General features: G+C 36.7%; 1 protein-coding gene and 1 non-coding gene across 8 annotated transcripts in view; both read right to left on the bottom strand.

Moving 5' to 3' along the window:
* Gtdc1 (glycosyltransferase like domain containing 1) overlaps nt 1-23,596 on the bottom strand; it is a 355,236-nt gene that overhangs the window by 14,139 nt on the left and 317,501 nt on the right. For all 7 annotated transcript variants that reach the window (XM_042683442.1, XM_042683443.1, XM_042683440.1 and 4 more), the window contains one exon: nt 9,934-10,043. In XM_042683442.1, the coding sequence (XP_042539376.1) occupies nt 9,934-10,043 (110 nt within the window). The remainder of the gene's footprint in view (nt 1-9,933; nt 10,044-23,596) is intronic.
* On the bottom strand, nt 22,302-22,431 carry LOC122110882. Its single transcript, XR_006147942.1, has one exon. It is a non-coding gene; the product is annotated as a small nucleolar RNA SNORA40 (small nucleolar RNA).

Genomic DNA, 23,596 nt, shown 5'->3' on the forward strand with positions numbered 1-23,596 from the left:
AAATGCATCATGTTATGAAAACTTTGTTTCAATTATAAACATACAATTATGCATGGGCATACTAAATCCCAAATGAAAATATATTCCTTGGTCAAAATCATGCAAACACCCTTATTATGAGGATATTAGGATCTTTGGATCCTATGTCATGCTGAAGAACCTTGTTCCAGGAAGATTACAAGTGCACTGCTAGATGTACTTGTAATCCTTCCCTTCCTTTTTATGGTGCCCGGGCTTTATTTCAATGCCTTGCTCTTCTACTTTAGTCTCATCTTTATCTTGTTTTTCAGACAAGATCTTATGCATTTTTCCCCCCAGGGCTAACTCTGGACCAGCATCCTCCTCCCTGTATATCCTATGTAGCTGCAAGTACAGCTGCACCAACACATCTAGCCTGATGATAGCATAATTCTTTTAGAGGTCTGGGAAAGTGACTGAATTAACTCCTGAATGTTGGGTTGAAATCTGACAGGTAGAAAAGGGGGCTCTAGGTGTTACTGTGTGATCTATCTTCTGGGAACACTGAATAATCTAGGCTAGAGCCCATAGAACTTATTTATATGTAAGGACTAAAGGTAGGTTACAAAGATACAGTGTTCCCCTCATTCATGATTCAGTTGCGTATGATAAACTGAGATATTGACAATTTTGAATGGAAAATTCCAGATATAAACAATTTCTGAGTTTAAAACTATATACCATTCTGAGCAGTATGATGAGATCTCATGTGTCTTATGTCCAGTACCTCCATATGGTATTCAATACATTTCCACCTCCCCTAAACCTCCTCCTCCCCCAAATCAGCCACTTGCTATTTTAATTGGTTAACAGATCAACTGCAATAGTAGCTACTGTTGGTGTTCAAATAACCTTTAATTTATTTAACATGGCCTGAAAGAGAAAGAGGAGTGGTACAGTAAATTTGTTATGCCAAAGAGCAGCTGTGGAAAGCTGAAAAGGAGAAAGTTCTTGATCTAATAGGGAAAGAAAAAAAGGAAACCTGATATGATGATTGGTAAAATGTATGGAAAGAATCAATCTTCTATAAAATTGCAAAGTAAGAAAAAGAAATTCATACTAGCTTTGCTGTCAAACCTCAAACTTTAAAAGTTATGTCCAAAGTAGGTGATAAGTGCTGAGTTAAGATGGAAAGGCATTACACATATATATGCATGTACAGGAAAAATATAACATGGATAGGTTTTGGTATTGTCCCTGGTTTTAAGAGTGTATGGAATTTAACCTGAGCAGAAAAGAGGGGCTATTGTATTTAAAACAACATGGGAAGGATACACTGAGAAACTATACTAATATTATATGGACAGGACAGGAGAAAAGAGGCCATCTTGGAAGATAAAATGAAGCAGATATGTTGGGACATGCTTGCAATTCTGGCTATGACAGAGACACATATAAGAGAATCATAATCTGAAGCCAGAAGCAAGGGAAGAAAGACAGTGGCTTGATGTGGTGTATGTGCCTGCCATCTTGGCTGTGTGGGAGGCAGTGTGTTGAAGGGTTGAAAACCATAGCTGATCTCAACCGAAATGTAAGACTATATCTGAAAAGTAACCTACAGCAAAAAGTAGACAGACAGACAGACAGACAGATAGAAAGGAAGAAGACTCCAGTGTGTACTTGAAGTAAGAACAGAACAGAATGGGAGGCAATGAATGATATGATCAAAAACGTATTACAGGGCTACTGCAATCACTGTGACAGTCTAGATACCTGGTTTTCAACCACCTAAGTGGAGGTTTTTGATTGAGAGTGCAGATGTGTTTTGAAAAGTATGAAATGACTTTGTTCTCATAATAAAAGTTTCATAAAGTGCCACTATGACAAATTCCTATTATGGTAGGGATATGAACCCCATTTTAAAAGTTAAGATAGCTCTAATCTCTAAAATCCCTCAAAGTTATACCTTCTTTTGCCTGATTTTATTTTAGGGATGAGTGAACTGAGGTTGGAAGAAGTGAGATGGATCATCAGTGGCAGAAGTGGAAATATATCTTCCTTCTAAGTTCCTGGTACTGTTCATTCCATTGCAGTAAGACTCTGTGACAGTTTCCATTTTACAAATGAGACAGTTTAAGTGAAGAGAGATAGAGCTGGAAATGTTCACTAGTTGGATCCAGACACTCACTTATAATTTCTGTCAGACTCCTATTCTGATATGTACAACATGAAACAAAAATGTTAAACACACAGGTATCCTGACACAAACCTAGAGTGGAACAAATACTGTTTTGGCCACATCACAACCCAAATCTGACCATGTACAACTACAGGAGTTGAAAAAGTAAAAATCACAAAAGCACTGTATAGCAGTTGCACTCTAATATATTCTGTCTTTCCTACATATCAGCTTATATCATCAATGTATTTACAAGTTTTCAAAATTATGTTTTTAGTTGTATATTCTCCTATTATTCTCTTCATCTTTTTTACTAATTAATGTTTTTGTGTGTTTTTCAAATGCACATTTCTTACAAACTTTGACGATAGTTTATGAAAATGAAAGGGATTTTTTTCTCTTAGTGATGTCTGCATAGTTATAACTTGCGAGACCAATTTCATGAGAGATGTGTTGGGAATTGTATTCCGGAACATATTATCTTCATGGTCTTTCCCTGGTGGGGGGGAAAACGATCTTGCCTTGAAAGTTGCACTGAATCTTCTGGTTTCAGTAGAAATGATAAATATTCCACTTACAGAAGCTGCAGGATTAAACTACAAGCAGGAGATGGCACTCCTGGGAGTGACCATAGGAAAAAGACAGATTCTTACAGGACACCCTGAGGAATGAGAGTAAGTTGTTTCCAGTTATTTGCATTTGGGAAGGAAGGATAAACCTTTCTTAAGAAAGGAAAGGAGAGCTGCTCAAGCACTGAATGGAAATCTTACCATGACTCACTTTGTATGGTAATTAGTGAATATTGGCCATGGTAGGTGGGCCCTCAACTAGGACTGCTGCTGATTGTTTCAGAAATCACACTTCCCACAGCAAAGTGTCCTCTAGCCATGGCGCCCTTATGGCAGCTAACCAACAAGTGACCACAGTGCAGTGTGATCGGTAGCTGATGGGGTGAACACAGGTGCTATGAAGTGATATGGAAGGGAAAGGAAAGTATGGGACAAGAAAAAACACTGGAGTTGGGATTTTGCCAGATGGAGAAGGGTTTGCTTATGTGGGAAGGAACAAAGAATTCAACAATGAATGGCACAGGATTGGGATTGGGAGGTGGGTAAATGAACAGATGTATTCAGAAAATGGTGAAAAGAACTGCAACCCATAAGCCATAAGGCTAGAGTCAGATTGTGAAGAACCTCACATACTACAAAAAAAAAAAAAAAAATTAATTGTATCCTACAGAAAAACTATGGAATAGATTCTCACTGAGACGGATGGTCTGGGTTTGAAAAGAACACCAGTAATAAATAGCAGGTAGATGATATGATATCTGTGTTAAGGGTATGGGAGCCTAGAAAAGAAAGGACAAGATCAGGAGATGAGGAACATAAACAGAAAGAGGCGTAGGATCAAGAAATTACATGATCTTATAGGGCTGTTAACTATGGGATGTCAGAGAAAAGATTGGAACAAGGACAAGTTTTGTCATCTGTTTTATTCCCTATGTGATTATTTCCATGGGATACATTCTCTGATGGGATATTAATAAGGAAATCAACGAGTTTATTAATTTTTATGGCTTGGCAAAAAATAATTTACACTGCTGTTATCCTACATGCAGATGTTGCTCGACCAGTTGGCTAATCTTAGTTATGATATACTTTTATCTTTATTGCTTTGGTGAATGCAACTGCTCTGTCATAAATTCTTTGCATTTATATTTATTTAATTACTGGTAAAAATTAAAGCTCTTTTTTAAAGATATGACTTAGTATTTATTTCTTCTGATATAATTTTTGTTCATTGTTTATTAGCTGAATGGTTTTGGGCAAGTTATTTAATTTAAGCTTTAATATTCTCACCTGTAAATAGAGAAGAGTAAGTTATACAGATTGAGGATACCATTGTGATATAAAATGATATACCAGCATAAAGGCTTAGCCGTGGCATACTATCATACTTATAATAATGCGTTTATGCTATTGCAAACCTTAATTTATACTTTCATATTTAGTGCAAATGCTTTATTTATATATAATCAGCTATACATAAGAAACTAATTATATATTCTTTCCTTTTATATAGAGGATAATATACATAATATATTTTACTGATTTTTATTACATGGAAGTTATTAATTTTATTGAGTTTCTTTCTTTTTTTTTTTTTTTTCCCAATCCTGGGGCTTGAATTCAGGGCCTGGGCCCTGTCCCTGAGCCTCTCTGTGATCAAGGTTAGTATTCTACCACTTGAGCCACAGCACCACTTGTGGCTTTTTAAAAGTAGTTTATTGGAGATAAAAGTCTCACAGTCTTTCCTGTCTGGGCTGGCTTCAAACTGCAGTCCTCATATCTCAGCCTCTTGGGTAGCTAGGATTACAGGCGAGCCACTGATGCCCAGCCTTACTGAGTTTCTAATTTTCACAGAACAAATCAGGTTAGAGCTGAAATATGTCAATTAAATTTTGTCATACTAAGTTTTTCAGATTTTTAAAAATGTAAGTAAGTTTATCTTGGTTCTGAGCTCTCCATTATTGTATGCTTCTCTACTTTTATGTTTCAGAATTTGCAAAGCACTCTTCTAAAAATGATCAATTCATATATGTTCCGAATCTGGCAAGTCTTGTTTTACAGTATGATTCCTTTGTAAATGATTTCCTTGACATTCTGCCCATTCATTCATTTATTTTCTTTGGATTTCAAAACCATTTTGTAAGATATATAAAGTAATACTCTGGCAGCCTAATTGGAACCTTGTTAAATTCATGTTATCTTAAAAGATACTATGATTTCTAATATAGCATTTACTCTTTCCTGTCAGAAGCAAGTATGTCTACAGTTATTTGAGTCTCATTACAGTTTGTTGTTTTCTTCACTTCAGCAAAGACTGGGAGAGAGAAGACTTTAGTTTGAATTTCAGATTCTTAGGAAACCGATTTTCCCAGTCATATTCTTGGGAAAGTAAACATATGTCTACTTCTAGGAACCCTATGAGGGTAGCTCCGTCTACTGAGAATCTAATTCACATCCATGCTTCTAAAATGGAGTCATTGTAAGTCATTTTCTTCAGTTATAAATTGGGGATGTCAATACTTGTTTGATTATCTAAATCACTGGCTTGCTGTAAGGACTGTTCATTAAGGGTTAGAAAATAGTGTATTCAAAACTACTTAAGGTGGTATAATTTTTCAAAGGCCATGGGATAATAAAATATGAATACATAAAATATTTTTTCTTTCCAATCAGACTTGAAACTTCTAGGAGCAGGACTATGCTTTCTTTTCGGTATTCTCAGTACTTTACATGATGCTAGGCCATAAGAAGAACTTGGTACTTAACTCTACTTTAGAAATAGTGTTAGTGATAAAATTTTAAGGAGATTACAAGGAATGGAATAGGTTTAGGCAATGGTATGGCATGGATAGAATGAATTTAGTTAGACTTATTAGGGCATTTACTTCATCTCACATATAATCTTATGTCATATTAATAGCTTTTCTTCTCTAGACTTTGCAGTAAAAAAATTAAAAGTTCTATATAAATATAATATTTGCTATTTGTGTTCCTAGAACTTTCCAAGCATTTCACTCTTTAGGGAGCCAAATTGTTGAAAATGAGCTAGTAGCTGAAGCTGACTGAAGGAGAAGGTGGGAGGAGAGGTAAATGCTATATGAGTATCGAACATTTGCCTCTAGATCTAAGTAAGAATCATAGATCATAGTAATACCACTACCATACTAGATACTAAACAGAAGCCCTCCACATATTGTTCTTAACCTTAACTTTAAGGGTGAATCAGAAAGACTTCTGTCTGCCAAAACCATACTTCACATTTTGAGTTTCCTTGCAACCTCTCTGGCCACCCTAATGTCCAAATCTAAAATTCTTTTCTCCTACCATGTCTGTAGTATGGAAGGAAGAAAAGCCTTACTTAAGGATTTGGCTTCCCATAGAAAATAAGATTCTGTTTAGAATTTGTGGGAAATTATTAAGTACACAAACACATTCCATTGCTTTGATGTCTTAAGCATTTGTGTTTTTTTAAATTAAATCATTTCAAGGGCTAACAATGTGACCTTGTCATGAGAATTGGCCAACATTCAAATATTAGCATTGAGGAGCTTCTAGGCTTTTTGGTTCATTTGTAACACAGTGTCAGACACAGATGGTTTATGTAGCAGAATGACCTTTCAATTTTGGGACTAAAAATGAATTTTTGAAGTGCAGCATTACTAATATCTTTGGATGAAAAAATGCACTAAAGACTTACTCTACATAGTTTAAAAATTCTACATGGAAGTCCACGAGTCTAATAACAAAATCTGCATAGTAGTACTTTTCCCAAATTATCTAATTCTGCTGAAATCCTCATTATAACTCAGTGAACTCGATAGGGCAGGTGGTTTAATTATCCTTTCCCTCTCCCACCTCTTCCTTTCTATTGCGCTAAAGGGTTAACTGAGCTTAACCTAGAAAGCTACCAGAACCATCTCCAAACCTGTTTGCTGACTTTAAATTCTATTAATCAGAGTTTCTCAATTTTGGTGTTGTTTACATTTTTGGTTGGATCAGTCTTTGTAAGACGGGACTGTTCTATGGAGTGCAGCTGTGAAGCTTAAAAACATTGCTAGTGTCCATCCACTAGCTGAAGGAGCAATCTCTGCCTAGAGTTGTAATAGCCAGAAATTTCTCTATATATTGCCAAATGTCCTCTTGCAGTAGAAGCGAACTACTTCAGATTGTCAATTACTGTAAGCTTTTCAAAATGCCAAGTTGTTGGTAAGTGATAATTAACTCCATTTCACAAGAGAAAAATCTTCACTTCATATAGGTTCTGTCATACAGGACAGTTTCTAGATATGTCTTTAGATACCAGATGGTTTGTTTCCTAGTTTGCAACATTTTTACTCAACTGGGATAATCTCATCAAGGTTTCTTAAGGTAGAAACCTTGAATTAGCTTGGTTTTTGCTCCAAGGACCCACAAACCATGATGGATAGTACTAAGTTGGAGCTATAGAGATCCATTATGAAGGTCACCAAATATTTCTGCTCCTGATTCTTCCACTCAACCCCCAGCCCCAAATCTGGCTCCAGGGTTTGCATTCAGAGGTCTGGCCCATGCTATTGTTTGGTTGACTTGTTCAGAGCTGGTGGCCCTCTACCACATGAGCTATACAGTCATACTTCTAGGCCAGGTTTGTGCTAATTCATTGGATTTGTAATCTTGTAGACTTTCCTTCCCAGGCTGATTTCAAACCAAGATTTCAAAAAAGCCACTAGGGCTTGGCTTGTGTTTTCCCTTCGCAACACGTAGTAGGATTATTTTTCCTGACCTTATTTAAATTGAGCAGTGCTTTGAAAAGTTCTAGCTAATGAATTTAACAGGTTGTCATACTTTTTCTAAGACAAAATAATTAATTGTTGATGGAATAGTTCCTGAGTTTTGTCTTCCTTTTGGTAACTTATAATGCTTGAGCTAGTGCTTGCTTTCTTATCTATGAGCTTGAGTCTCTGAACAACAGTAACAAGTTGAGTGCTGCTTTGCGATGAACACATGGTAGGAATAATCTTTGTCTGTTTGTCTGTCTGTCTTCCCCTGTCTTTTATTTTTGTAGCATGAGAAGTCTGAATTCATTACAGTTGCTAGTTAAGTTTTCTACCACTTGAGATACATCCAAAGCTCATTTTTGCTTTGGTTATGTTTTCTAGATAGTCTCACTACCCATCCCCACCCCCTACTAAGGCTATTCTTATACTATCTATCCTCCTTCTTCTCACCCAAGTAGGAAAGTACATTATAGATGTGGACCACCATGCTTGGCTTTTGGTAACATTTTTCCCCCCAGGACTTGATGCAGGTGTGTACTACCACACCCAGTTTTTTTTTTCTAATGAGATGAGTCTCCTGTTCTGTTTGGGATACCCCAAAACTGTGACTTTCCTTACCATAGTCTCTATCTCAGCCTCTCAAGGAGCTAGAATTACAATTAACCACTATGACCAGCTTTATATTATTTTTGACATGTTTCTTGTGATGCAGACAGAAAGAAGAAAGGAGGAATCCATTTTAGTATCTAATGGGATGAGGAAATACTTAGGAAATAAATTTGAAGAGCTTTTTTAAAGCTTTCCGTTGTTATAAGAATATCAGCAAAAATGAAAATGTTTCACATGCTTATCACAAATTTCCTACCGCTACCATCATCTTTCTTTTTTTAAAAAAACTGGTTGGTTTTTGTCTTTTCTTTTTTGGTACTGAGGATCGAACCCAGAACGTCGTATTTGCTAGGCAAGCGCTTTGCCACTGAGCTACATCCCAGCCCAATCATCTTCTTTCAAAAAGATCAATTCTGGGCTGGGAAGGAGGCTCAGTGGTAGAGCGCTTGCCTTGCACGCATGAGGCCCTGAATTCAATTCCTCAGCACCACATAAGCAAAAAGAAAAAAAGCCGGAAGTGGTGCTATGGCTCAAGTGGTAGAGCACTAGCCTTGAGCTGAAGAGCTGAGGGACAGCGCCCAGGCCCAGAGTTCAGGCCTCATGACCGGACCCTCCTTCCCTCCCCCCCAAAAGGATAATTCCTTCAGGGGAAGTGAGCTTAAATTACCTTATTTATCTGATAAATATTCTGAGCACCAGCAATATGATGATCTCGCCATTGCATTTTGAGCTACAGTGGAGAACAAGATAGTCTCTGGACCTCACAGATGCTACAGTTGAGGGCACATATATACACGTATACATGGAGTGGAGGAGATAAGAAAATGCAGATGTATATTACATAATTTGAAAGTGAGGTAAATACAAAAGCATATAGAGTTGAGAGATCTGACAAAGCTTCATAAAATGTCTCATAGTACATATCAGAAGGACAAAATAGAAGAAAATTACACAAATGTTGTCTAAAGAAGCTTCGTGCCTTACTTCTCAGAAACAGAGAACAAATCAGTGTCCATAAGATGCAGGAGGCACAGATAAACTACAAAGATGAAGCTAATGACTATATGTTAGGAGTAGTTACTAGCACTATACTAGATCAGAAAGTATTTGCTGAGTGAAATCAAACTGTAGGTGGTCCTTCAATGTATAATGCATGGTAGCTAGGGTCATTTCTGAATAACTCTTCTGTTCACTTTATATTTAGTTTTCAAATAACGCTCAACATCCAAAGCTTTTAAAGACATGAATGCAAGCTCTTATGAGAAGCATCAGATGCTCAGTTTACTGACGCAAACATGACTGGGGAGGATGCAGGGTGAAGGACATGGAATAAGAGGACCTGTTGCTAACAGGTGCCAATTTTGTGTCTTTCGCAAGTTCAATAAAAAAGGTGCAGACTGATGACAAGTATGATGTGGATGGCAGTTCATTCCACATTACAAAGTTAGATGCCCAAATGCTTTACATAGGACACCTAACAGATGGTAATGTATTTCAGCCATTACCAATGTGAACATGATTCAAACCAGTGACCCCAGAGGTGAGGGGTTGTACATCCAATTACAATTTCCCACTTTCCTTAAGTGTTAAGATGCCTATAGCAATATATTTTATTTACATCAAGATTCAGTGTATAAACTATATTTGATAAAATAGATGACTTCATGTTCTCAACTAAAATCAAAGAATGCTTACTTAAGTATTTTTTTAATTGAATCGGACTTTAATGCCATCGTATAATCTTTTGGTTAACAGTGCTCATCTTGATTATTCTAACAAAGAAAAACATGGAAATTAATACTTAAGTTGTAGAGCTTACATCATCTATTGAAATATAAATTAGAAAATTTGGAAGAAGTACCTGGGACATCTGTAAAAGTTTCTCCGAGGACAGAGATGTGAAAAGGAAGTTCTAAATCCTTTAGGTGCATTAATACCTTAAAAAATGTCTCTGGATCTTTGTCATGCTCCCTGGAAATAAACACACAAAATACAGCTTGTGTTACCTTAGGGTATATGTTGAAAAGAAAGTCACAGTGCCAATTCTTTTCAGGGTCTTTGCTGGCGAGGGGAATCTCTGGCATTCACACAGACATTTCTCCCTATTATTCCACTATAGCAGCCACTGAGTGTTTTCACATCCTCACACGTCTTTCCTAGGATGATGCCCAGTCCCATTGAATTTTTTAAAATCTATTTTTTATTGTTATTGTAAAGGTGATATACAGAGGGGTTTCAGTTATGTACGTCAGATAGTGAGCACATATCTTCTTATTTTATATTTTAAGTTTAGACTATTTTGCTAATAAATATTTGAATATTTTTTTAATTTTTAAAAATTTTATTGTAAAGGTGGTATACATAGGGGTTACAGTTACACAAGTCAGGTATAATGAGTACATTTTCTTTTGAACAGTGTCATTTCCTCCCTCATTTTTTCCCTGTTTTTTCCCTCCTGTCCCTCCTCCCACACAAGATAGGTCACTGTCAACTAGTGAGTATCACTGCTGCATTTGTTCACCCTTAGTGCCACCATTTCTATGCTACTCCTTAACCTCCACAAAACAGATAAACTTACATACAAGACAGGAATATACAATGGAATTCTATGCTTCCATCAGAAAGAATGACATTGCCCCATTTGTTAGGAAATACAAAGACTTGGAAAAAAATCATAGTAAGCGAAGTAAGCCAGACCCTAAGAAATAAAGGTTCCAGGGTTTCCCTCATTTGCAATAATTAGTATACATCTAGGATAATTTTATCAGATGAGCAGAAAGGCTCAAAAATGAAATGAACCCCAAGATAAGGACACAAGAGGTCTTTCTTTGTTGTTGAGGTTTTTTAATGTACTATGCAATTTTTTTTTGTTTCCTTTGTATGTTCTTCCCACTATGGTAGATCCCCTGTTGTCACTGTAATTGATTTTGGTACCCTGAATCTTGTATATACCTTTGTCTAATTTGGGGAGAGGAAGGGGAATAACAAAACGCTGAAACAAGGACACAGGATGTCCCACTGCAACAATGATACCACAAGACAGTATACTGGAAATGAACTTTACAAGTTCAGGCAGTCGGGGGCAGGAGAGGAATGAGGGAGGTGGAGGAGGGAAGGGATAGTGGGAGAACAATAAGAGACGGGGTAACAATACCCAACAAGAAATATACTCATTGCCTTACTCATGTAACTGTAACCCCTTGGTACAGCATCTTTACAATAAAATATAATTATTTAAAAAAGATAGAAGGTACAGAAAACAAGAACAGCAACAAAGGAGAAAACAAACAAAAAAACCCAAAAAGCAAAATAAACCTCGTTTGCCATTGAAGTTTTAAGGCTTGACATCCTTTGTTGGGGAAGGAATCTTTATTTTTTACATTTTAAGGTTAGGTTACAGAGGGTATATTCAATATTTTTCTTTCTTCCCAAACTGTCAATATTATACCTAACGCAGATATTCTTAAAAGAAAAAAATTCCTTCAAAGAATGATTCTCTGCTGATCATGAGAATGTGCTAAAGATGGGCCTCACTTCCACAGTCTGAACGACTTCTTCCTACATTTACTGATCTCCTTTATGCACACAAGAATATACATTCTCAGGAGTGAGATTATAGGCCCTTCTACTATTTTCTCATTCCCAGTGATTGAATAGAGCAGTGTAAATCTTAAAAGGGAAGAGACAGGTTTAAGTTTAGACCTAGTCCTATTAGGCTAAGAGTGGAGGTTATTCGATATATAAAATAATAATGAAAATAATGATGATGATAGTAGATCATAGTTCTATTTAGGCTTTAAAAAACATGGATTAATTTTAGTTTAGTTTGTCAGTCTTTTCTGCAATGACAGAATGAGGGTCTGTAGGACACTAAAATTTTAAAAAAAAATCCAACTTAACAAATCACATTAAAATGGGATGAGATTTTTTTTTACATTCTAAGGTGTGAATATTTCAGTATGTCTTGCATTTAATTACACTGTTTTAAATTATCTTATTTCAGACAGCTGTAGACCAGATGTCTTCAAAATATTTGTTCTTATTTATAATTCAGAAATATTAACTTCTTTTTATATTACAGAAAAATAGTTATATATCAGCAATTGAATTTCTCATTTACTACTAATTATGTGAAATAAATCTGTAAAATGATCAAACTGCTATATGAAGAATGAAAATTACATCATTCAGGAAATCTCATGAAAAATGACATCTGTACCCCTAAATGTGTTAATGCAAAATTCAGTCAATATTTTCAGTATCATGAATTAAAACAAATGCATCTTCTAATTAACATTTTAAATGGCATTTATAAGCTTATGAAATTGTAATATCTTATAGAATTAGAGTTCTAACACAACTTATTTTAAGCTCTATGTCTCTCAGCTTGATTTACTTCAAATAATAAAGAATGTGATGGCAAACTGTTCATTGCTTTTTAAGATGATGTGTATTGCATACATGTACCATTGGGAAGCTTCAGGATGGTTCTTGTATATACTACTATTGTGGGCAAGAACAAAGACTCAAAACAGTGTGAGAGGGAAGAATGCACCATATGCTATGTACAAACATATCAATCAAATAGCTGCCACCTTATCTGTAAAATGTTCTTCAGTCTGATTCTCTTGGAAATACTAAGATGAAAAGAATGGAAACAATATAATACATTTTAAAGAGAATAACACTATAGGGAAATCTAGCCTGTCGGTTTTGGAAATATTTCATTTGGAGTACCAAAGTTTTGGTAATGCAACACCAAGAGACCATTTATTCTAGATATCTCCTGTTTTAGCTTTTGTGTGTGTTCTCTTCACCTCTTCCCCCCTTCTTCCACGTGTGTATTAACACAAAAGTAAATGAGGTTTAATAGGCCTATAGTTTAATACAGCCTATAGTTCTAAAAAGATCTAATGTGTTTTAAAAGCAGTAGGTTTTATGAACTCTATTTTCAGTGTTTTTACATCAGCTAAAAGCATGACAATCCTACCATATCCTTTAGCTCTTTCTTATAGATGGACGAAAGCTTTCATATCCAAGTCATTTTGCATAAAACTCGAAAGAAACTTGTGTAAATCCCTATTCTTTTTTGTTTAAACTGTAATATATAACTGGTTGTAAGGTGGACCTCTAGTAACATCAGGCATTCTCTATTACTTTATTTTGTAAAAAGTACTCTTTGGGGAAGATGTTTTAGCCTAAAGTATTGTTACAGAATGCGTGATTTGTATAGTTTTAACAGTCCTCCATTTGTAGAGGATGGTAAAAATGGAAGGAAAGTAATTAAATACTGAGATAGTAATTATTTTGGGAGCCATAACCTAACAATTCAAAGAGTTGGATCCTGTTGAAAATACATGTTTTAAAGACCTCTTAAAAAGGCAACCAAAGCTGGGCTCTGATACCTTATACCTATAATCCTAGAGAGGCAGGAAGTTGAAATATCTAAGGATCATAGATTAAAGCCAGCCTGGGCAGGAAAGTCTCTGATACTCTTATCTCCAATTAACCACCAAAATGCCATAAGTGGAGCAATGACTCAAGTGACAGTGTTAGTCTTTGGCATAAAAGCTACTAGAGAGCATCCAGACCCCAAGTTCAAGCTCTAGGAGTGACACACACAAACAGTAAGGCACTGGAGCAAGTGGTTACTAGAGATTATGACTAGTAAGTAGGTTTCCATAACTGGGGAAACAATTTCTAGTGATTACATCAGGCAGTTTCACAAAGCCCTGTTCTTAGATAACAGGTAGGGAAGAGGATAGGTATCTACAAAAGTGGCAGCATGCTGGTGCTAAAAATACAGGTGAAAGGAGTTGAACCAAAACTGCTTCTTGAAGTATAAAAGAGTGGCAAAAGAATAATTCTAAAATATTTTTTATAGTTTGTGTTTAAAGTGCTACTTAAGAAGTTATGGGTTAAGAGAGATGGACGACAATGTTGTCACAGGGTTTGTACTCATATACTGTTTGTAGAATGGCAACTCCTTTGTATAACTACCCAAAGATAATAAAAATGTTTAAAAAAATAAAGTGCTATTTATATCCAAGTTGGAAGATTATATATAAATATACACTCAACTATTTCATCTATGTTGCTCAAATTTAGCTAAAACTTTTTGAGTTTACATTTTGAAAAACTAGAAATTGCCCAGCATTAAGCAATTTGTGGCACAAATAGCAGCCATTAGCCATAATAAAGCATTATGATATTCAAATTCTTGTCAAAACAAGTAACTTATTCTCCATATCCAGTTTAGCCTAGTGGCCATGATATATCAACGTAAGCCTATTTGCAATAGCATACGGGAGACAGGTATGGTGGTTTATGCCTATAATTCTAGCTACTTGGGAAGCTAAGATCTGGAAGATCACAATTTGAGATCAGCCTAGGGAAAAATAACCAGGAGATCCCATCTCAGCCTATAAAAACCTAGAAATGGATAGATGCTGTTAGATCATGCCTGTAATCTTTGCTACTCAAGAGGCTGATATCTGGAGGACAGCAGTTCAAAGGCATGCATAAAGATCTGAAAACTAACTAGCAAAAAAGTAGGGCTCAATTAATTGGTGGAGTGTCAGTCAAACAAGTAAGCCAAGCCAAGACCTTGAGTTTAAACTGTGGTACCACTCCTACCACCAAAATAAAAGTTGGGTGTAGTAGCATGTATGTAGTAGTCATCCCAGGAATGCAGAAAGTGTAAATATGAGGGTCAAAATCCAGGCCAACTCAGGGAAAAAGGGAGACCCTATAGGAGAAATAATGAAAGTCAAAAGGGCATGACTCCAATGGTAGAGAGTCTAACTACCAAGTGCAAGAAATTGAGGTCAAACTCTAGTATTGCCCCTAGTCCTGCATATAATAATAAAATGTAAATTGATCTTCATTGTTTTTACAGAAATGTAATGTGAATCTTTTGTATATTTGATTGTGTACCCGTATAAGAGGATTTACAACTTCGGTGGGAGGGGGTAGTTATAGAGGTGGGAGGGAAGGATGATAGGGGGAAAACAGAGGAGACAATAATGCTCAATAGGAAATGTACCCATTACCTTGCTCATGTAACTGTAACCCCTCTGTACAGCATTTTTACAATAAAAAAGTACAAAAAGAAGGATTTATGGTAATATTCTGAACAATGCTTTCTGTTTTTAAGATTAAATGTACATTTCATAATACACCCAAGTCTTTAGAATCATACTTACAGAATTATTGGCTCCTGAAAATAAGGAGTATAAATAGAAACATGTACTTTTTGTTTGCTTGTTTGTTTTATTTTGTGGCAGTCCTGGGGCTTGAATCAGGACCTGGGTGCTGTCTCTTAGCTTTTTTTTTTTTTAATTTTAGTTTTTATTTTTTGTGAACATACTGTACAGAAGGGTTACAATTACATGGGCAAGATAATGTGTACATTTCTTATCAAGCATTGCAGCCTCCTCCTTTGTTTACCCTTCACATGCCTTCCCAGCCTCCCTCCCCCCCCCTGCACCAATGTTGTAAAGTTCGTTTTCGACATGACAACTTGTACTTCTCATTGTTGCAACAAGTCCACCTGTATCCTTAAACGACTTGTTTTTCCCCATCTCCTCCACAAATTATACCGACATCAAATATAGTGAAAGCAGGGGTTATATTGTGGGGGAGGGACATACAAAGCAACAAAGAAATAATCTTATAAATGCGTTAGAAACAAATGCATGAAAGAAAAAAACATTAAAATACATATCTAAGGGTTAATTTTCCTAACATCACATTATCTGACCTTTTCTGCTTGACTCATACATATACTAGATATTGCAAATAAGGGAAACCATGGGACCTATGTTTCTTTGGGCTTGGCTTACTTCACTTAATATAATTTTTTCCAAGTCCTTCCATTTCCTAACAAATGGGGCAATGTCATTCTTTCTGATGGAGGCATAGAATTCCATTGTGTATATATACCACATTTTCTTGATCCATTCATCTACTGAGGGGCATCTGGGTTGGTTCCATATCTTAGCTATGGGAAATAATGCTGCAATAAACATAGTTGTGCTGGTAGCTTTAGTGTGGTCTTGTTTTTAAACGCACCAGAATCAACTCCAAATGGATCAAAGACCTCGGAGTCAAAGCAGACACTCTGAAAACATTACAGGATGGAATAGGAGAAACCCTAGGTCTCCTTGGTGCAGGCTGAAATTTTCTTAATAGAGACCCAGAAACACAACAAATCAAAGAAAGGTTGGACAAATGGGATTGCATGAAGTTGCAGAGCTTCTGCATGGCAAAGGACATAGCTAGCAAGATCAATAGAAATCCTATGGATTGGGAGAAGATCTTCACTAGCTATAAAACAGACAAGGGTCTCATATCTAAAATATACTTGGAACTCAAAAATTAAATCCCCCAACAACAAATCCTCAAAGAAACAACTGCCCAATAAATAAGTGGGCTAAAGACTTAAAGAGAAACTTCTCTGAAGAAGAAAGAAAGATAAGATGGCCAATAGACACATGAAGAAATGCTCAACCTCCCTAGCCATAAAAGAAATGCAAATCAAAACAACATTGAGATTCCACCTCACCCCAGTTAGAATGGCAAAAATCAAGAACTCTAACAACAACAGGTGCTGGAGGGGATGTGGACAGAAGGGAACCTTACTTCATTGTTGGTGGGAGTGTAAACTTGTTCAACCACTTTGGAAAGCAGTATGGAGGTTCCTCAAAAAACTTCACATAGAGCTCCCCTATGACCCAGCAATCCCACTTTTGGCCATTTACCCAAATCTCTTAGCTTTTTTGTTCAAGGCTAGCACTCTACCACTACAGCCACAGCCGTACTCCAGATTTTTTTTTTTTTGTGGCTAGTTGGAGATAAGAAGCTAGCCCAGACTAGCTTTGGACTGTGATGCTCAGTATCAGCCTCCTGAGTAGCTAGGATTACAGGTGTGAGCCACAGGTGCCTGGATAGAAACAACTTTTTTAATTAGTAAGTTTTTTTAATTGTGAAAATACCTTACAGAGAGGTTACAATTACATGAGCAAGGTAATGAGGACATTTCTTATCAAACATTGTTGCCTCCTCCTTTGTTTCCCCTTGCAGTATTCTTAATAAACCTTAGCTTTGCCCCAATAATTCAAATTTAGATAAGTTAGCCAATAAAACAAAGATGTGCACATTGGTTACTATTTGTAACCAATATAATAGTATAATATAGTTTGATACAAATATGATCCAATATTGATACAATATATAGAGCAGCTATTAAAATAATGCTGCAAAGTATATTTCTTTTTTGTCGGTCTTAGGGCTTGAATTCTGGGCCAGAAGTCTATTTCTTAACGAAGAAAATATTCAAGAAATACTCTCAAGTAAAAGAGAGATGACAGAGTAGTATGCATTATATGATCTGTTTTTGTAAGACTCGCGGATGTTTTCGTGTAGAACAATGATTGAGGTGTATATCTCTAAGCATTATCATGCATGTTCCCTTTTTCTGTTTGCTTTCTCTTTTCCTTATAAACATTTATTGTTGGGATTTTGTTTGTCAGTTGTGGGGCTTGAACTTAGGGCCTAGGTGCTATCCCTGATCTTTTTTGGTCAAGGCTAGCGTTCTACCACTTTGAGCCATAACTCCATTTCCATTTTTTTTTTTTTTTTTGGTCTCTTGGGGTTTGAACTCTGGGCCTGGGCGCTGTCCCTCAGATCTTCAGCTCAAGGCTAGCGCTCTACCACTTGAGCCACAGCTCCACTTCTGGTTTTCTGAGTGGTCCTGCCTCGGCTGGCTTTGAACCATGATCCTCAGATCTCAGCCTCCTGAGATCTGAGCTAGATCTCAGGTAGGATTACAGGCATGAGCCACTGGTGCCCAGCTTCCACTTCCACTGTTTTTTAGATGGTTAGTCAAAGATCAGAGTCTTAGAATTTTTCTGCTCAGGCTGGCCTTAAACCACAATCTTCAGAACACAGCCTCCTGGGGTAGCTGGGATAGTTAGGATTACAGGCATGAGCCATCAGTTTCCGACTATAAACATGTACATCAATTTATGTAGATCATTTATAATACTTTTGAGAAACCACTGCTAATATCTTGCCATAAACCTGTTAATGGGCTTTTCGCTTAATCTAGCATTGTCAGACTTACAGCAACATCATTTCTCCTTCCTGTGACCCATCTATATTTGACAACTACCAATCAAAGAAAGTTGCATTATCATAAAGCATTCCAGCAGATGAGAAAGTCCTGTTTCTCAACATTTTCCTTACTCTTAACTTGGTAGAAATATAACAGTTTCTTTAGGAATTCATTCTCTGCTGTGGCAAAAAAGACCAGCACAGAAATATTTCAAGCTTATTGGAAGCAGCAGATACAACAAGAACAGTGTTTATTCCCAACATTCATTCATTCATTCATTCATTCATTTATTTATTCTGAACATTTGAGAAGCCAAAATGCCTGTCAGGCGTTATTTCCTTCATCAGTCTATGCTGCTTTGCATTCTCATTTCATTTCTGAGAGCCTTCTTATTCATGAACATCTATTCAGTGAAAATTAAAGATTCCTGTGTCCTTTAGTTAATATTAAACTGTTAACTTTTTCTATTTTGCCACACAAGCTTATTCATATTGAACGCAGGCTACTTCATCTAGTTCTCAAATACCTTGAGTTGACACCTGGGTCTTCCTAGATATTCATGTATCCAGGAATAAAGCACTGGATTGGGAGCTCCACAGAGAAGGACAGATGATACTACTAATTGCAGTTCTCTCCGAGTAGTGATAGACATTACTTTTGTTTGTCAATATTCAACTTTCACTTTCTGTGTACACAGAGGACATCTCCAAACTGGGATGAGGACAAGCAATGGCCAGAGAATTGTAATCTGATTGATAAGTGTCAATGTGAGTCAGAAACATCTAAGAGTAGTTCTGTCTTTGATGTGATAAACCTTGGGGATTTTGTGTCAAGATGGTTAGGTAGTCTGAATTGCCACTTGGAGAGTTGCTCTTGCTATGCCCAGGACTGAGAAAGCAAGAACATGTGAAAAGATATTGTGATACTGTGTTTAAGCAACTGAGATATGGAGTGGTGTAGGCATTGGGAGTTGCTTATCGCATCATAATGTATGTTATGCTGACAAAATAGTATTTATAGCCCAAAGTTAGCTGCTCTATATAAATGTTGGATAAAAGAAGGTGCTAGAAAGGTGAATTACATTTGCAGAGATTCTGTTACAATCCAGGTCCCATGCTAAGCACCTGATCATAATCCTTTTTAAGCCTCTTATCCAAGTGGGCACACAAACTAACTACTCTAAGAGCACACAGAAAAGACAGAGTCTGCATTGCAATTGCACCTTATTACTACAAATTCAAGTAGTTGTTTTGAATTTTTTTATGAGAGGAAAAAAGCACTGGACCTTCAGCTCATGTGTTCACTTGTAGATCATGAGACCACGGATATTCTTTAACTGTGACTTGGCTTTCAAACTTATTGGAGAAGAGGTGGCAATAAGAATATGAAAAAAATAATACAGATTTATGATCTCTGAAAGTACAATTTCTAATTTCTTCACTCTTCAGGTACTTTCCTCTACTCCCTCTCTAACTCTTCATTACAATGTACCACTTCATGCGGCAAAAGACTGTAATTCAAAGCATTTTGGAGGCAGAGGGTGATGACTGGGAATCTAAGGAAAACCTAGGCAACAAGGTGAGATGCTGCCTTAAAATAAAACACCCTCCTCCCCCTAACCCCACTAAGAACAAATACTTCACTTCAATTTAGTATTGTGTTCATCATTTTCAAATGTAAGGTTTCTATTTGCCACCCTGTATTAGTTCTCATGATGACTGACTTTCTAGGGTCAGAAATTTAATTTCCCTCCACATGAATGACATCAGTGGGCAAATAGACAGTGTGATTTCCCTTTACAGTTGCTGTTTTTGCTTCTGAAGTGGTGTGTCAGAATGCATGAAACATAGGAATTTTTCAACTCCCATGGCACTCTCATGTTTGTGTGTGTCTGTGTATATGTGTGTGTGTGTGTGTGTCTGTGTATATGTTTGTATGTGTCTGTGTATATGTGTGTCCTGGCTTTTCTACTAGTATCTCTATAGCCCTAAACTACAGATTATATCTTATTCATTATTGTATTTTTTAAACATCTCCCACCATCATTTACTCATAGGTATTAAGGACCAAAACTATACCCTAGAGCTTTCTCTTGCTGCTATGCATTCTGCCCTTTAACCTCTCTTTTGGTGGGAGAATGAAAGGCACAGTTCATAGAGAAAATCCTAGCCATTAGCAGTATCAATATGGTGTGTGTGACCACCAGGCATACCGCACAATCTTACACAGCCTCAGCTTCTTCATCCTTAAAACAGGAGAATACCACAAATTAAAAGTTCATTGTCAAGGGGCTGGGAAGGTGGCTCAGTGGTTCAGCGCTTGCCTTGCATGCCTGAGGCCCTGAGTTCGATTCCTCAGCACCACATAAGCAAAAAAAGAAATGTACTCTTTACCTGACTTATGAGACTGTAACCCCTCTGTAGATCACCTTTATAATAACAATAAAAAATTAAAAAAAAAAGTTCATTGTCAAGGCCAGGCTAATAGCTACTCAGGAGGGTGAGATGTGAGGATTACAGGCTGGGCACAAAAGTCACTGAGAATTTTATTTCCAATTATTCAGCAAGAATGCCAGAAGTGGAGCTGTGGTTCAAGTTGCAGAGTTCTAACCTTGAAGAAAAAGGCTCAGGGATAGTGCCCTTGAGTTCAAGCCCCAGGGCTGGCATACACAAAAAAGTTCATTGTAAGGAATTAAGGTAAAGTTAGCACCCTGATGTCACACAATATATGCTCATTTTATACACCTTTCACTTTTTGTACTGGTGGTATTTTATTTACCTAATTACTCAATTTTAAATTCTCCACTGATATATAAAACCATAAGAGTAGGAGAGCAATGTAATCTTTCAATAAATGTATATATTGTGTGATGTTTAAAGCAAGTTAATTGTGTCAATATCCTCAAACAGCTATCATTTCCTCATATTGAAAATCTTTTCTTCGGGCTGGGAAGGTGGCTCAGTGGTAGAGCGCTTGCCTTGCATGCTTGAGGCCCTGGGTTCGATTCCTCAGCACCACATAAGCAAAAAAAGAAAAAAGCCAGAAGTGGCTCTGTGACTCAAGTGGTAGAGCACTAGCCTTGAGTTGAAGAGCTGAGGGACAGCACCCAGGCCCAGAGTTCAAGCCCCATGACTGGACAAAAAAAACAAAAAAAAAAAGAAAATCTTTTCTTCATATTCAAAATATTTAACCTTTTTGAGATACACAATACAAAATTGTCAAGTGTAGTCCCTCTACTTTACAATGCCATACGAGAACTTCTTATTCCTATGTAATTGGAAGTTAGTTCCCACTGATCAACCAAACCCTTACCTCCCCTCTTTTCTCCCTAACTTTTAGCAACCACCATTTCACTTAATTGCTATGAGATTAACTTTTATAGTCTCTTGTGGTTCTTTTCTTTCTGTAAATAGGTTTCACTTAATATAATGATACCAAGTTCTATCCATAAGATAAATAACAGGATTTCATCCTTTTCTTCCAGCTGAATAGTGTTCCATTCTACACAGTGTTCCATGGTCCACATGCACAAAGTATTCTTTAAGTATTCACATCAGTTGATGGATACTTAGGTTGACCTCATATCTTGGCAATTGTAAATAGTGCTATGCTAAACATAGGCATAAGGGTATATTGTTGACATATTCATTTTATTTCCTTTAGATATTAAACCAGTAATGTGACAGCTGGATCATTAGCTCCATTTTTAATTTTTTGAGGAATCTCCATATTATTTTCTTTTCTTTTTTAATTTAATTTTATTTTATTTGTGAACATACTGTACAGAGGGGTTACAATTACATGGGCAGGATAATGCGTACATTTCTTACCAAGCATTGCAGCCTCCCATATTATTTTCTATAATGGTTGTACTAATTTACATTCCTACCACAGTGTGAAAGGGCTCCCTTTTCTCTATATCCATGTCAGTACTTGTTATCTATTTGCTTTTTTGCTAATAGCTATAATTAAAACACTTAAATCAATTTATCCCCTCCCCCTTCCCTACCCTAAATATGTAAAAAATCCATTTTTTTTTAGCTTTTCCAACTTTATTCTCAGAGACAATCTGTGAGTTAATATGTCTCCCTCCCCCCAACTATTGTAGAAATCATATTCCTTCTTACATGTACCAAAATGTCATACTCAACAATGAGTTCTGGGTTGCAAAAGAGGATTTACTGTTTGCACCTGTCTGTAAGGCTTTGTTACAAATTAAACAAAGACACACACACAAGTGCTATATACTAATATGTTTCACGTTCATTGTTTTAAGGAAAATATGGACTCCCACTACTAAACTGGCCAGTCTTCCAGTAGTATACAGAAGGCAAAATCTTAGTAGAAATGGTAATGTCTTCAGAAAGAAGCGAAGGCCAGGTGAGTACAGCATGTACCCCATCTATGCTGTGCTCCAACTCTAGACATGAAACAGAGGGACTGATGAAGAAGAGTTGAGGAGAACAGAGCTTTCAGATTTCAGAGACCTATAGCTTAGAAGCCTGAAGAAGGAGCATGATCCTAAAAATGAATGTTTGACAACATGTGCTGTGGTTTGAAAATGAAGTGTTCCCCAAAAGGCTCATATGCTGAAAGCTCCATTTCCGGATGATGATGTGGGAGAAGACTGGATTATAAGGGTGATGATTAGATTAAGCTATATCTATGGATTAATGTATAGTGAGTTCACGGGTAGATGCCTTATTTAAGAGGTAGAGGAGACTGGAGGAAGTTTGTCAGTGGAGATGTGCCTCTGAAGAGCTTATCTTGTCCCAATCCCTACCTCTGTCTAATTCTCTCTGCTTCCAGGCTGCAGTAGCTGTCCTCCATCACACCCTTTTCCAATTATGTTTGTTTTGTTACAGGCCTAAAAGCAATGGCTAGTTGACAATGGGCTGAAATTCGGAAACCATAAGCCAAAGTAAATCTTTCTTCTTTTACATTGTTTCTCTCAGGCATTTTGTCACAGTGATAAAAAGCTGACCATCGCAGTACATCTCTAGGAATACTATATGGGTACCAGCCTTGAGAAATTCCTAAAAGTGAAAACATAGTTCAGCATTAGGCGAATGTCATGGAAGGATCACAGAGCTACTGGCAGACAGACAGAAGGAAGAGATCCCTTCATAGGGTCCAACATGTGAGAAATGGTAACCAAGAAAACAGAAGGCAGAAAATCTCAAACTACTTAAGATTTCTATTACCATACTGAAATGAGCCATCACAATATTATAGAAAAATTTAAAGAAGTCTAATTTATGCATATCAGAGCTTCCTTGTACTATCTGCACATTCATATTCCTGTCTTTGCTTTAAGTAGAGAGAGGAAGTGATCTCTCATTGAAAATAAAGTCTATTGGCACTCTAGGCTTTACTCCTTTCCTCTTTTTGAGAAAATTGTATTCTC

Source organism: Dipodomys spectabilis, unplaced genomic scaffold (genome assembly GCF_019054845.1).
Source record: "Dipodomys spectabilis isolate Male_0828 unplaced genomic scaffold, ASM1905484v1 ptg000081l, whole genome shotgun sequence".
In the NCBI taxonomy this organism is placed as follows: Eukaryota; Metazoa; Chordata; class Mammalia; order Rodentia; family Heteromyidae; genus Dipodomys; species Dipodomys spectabilis.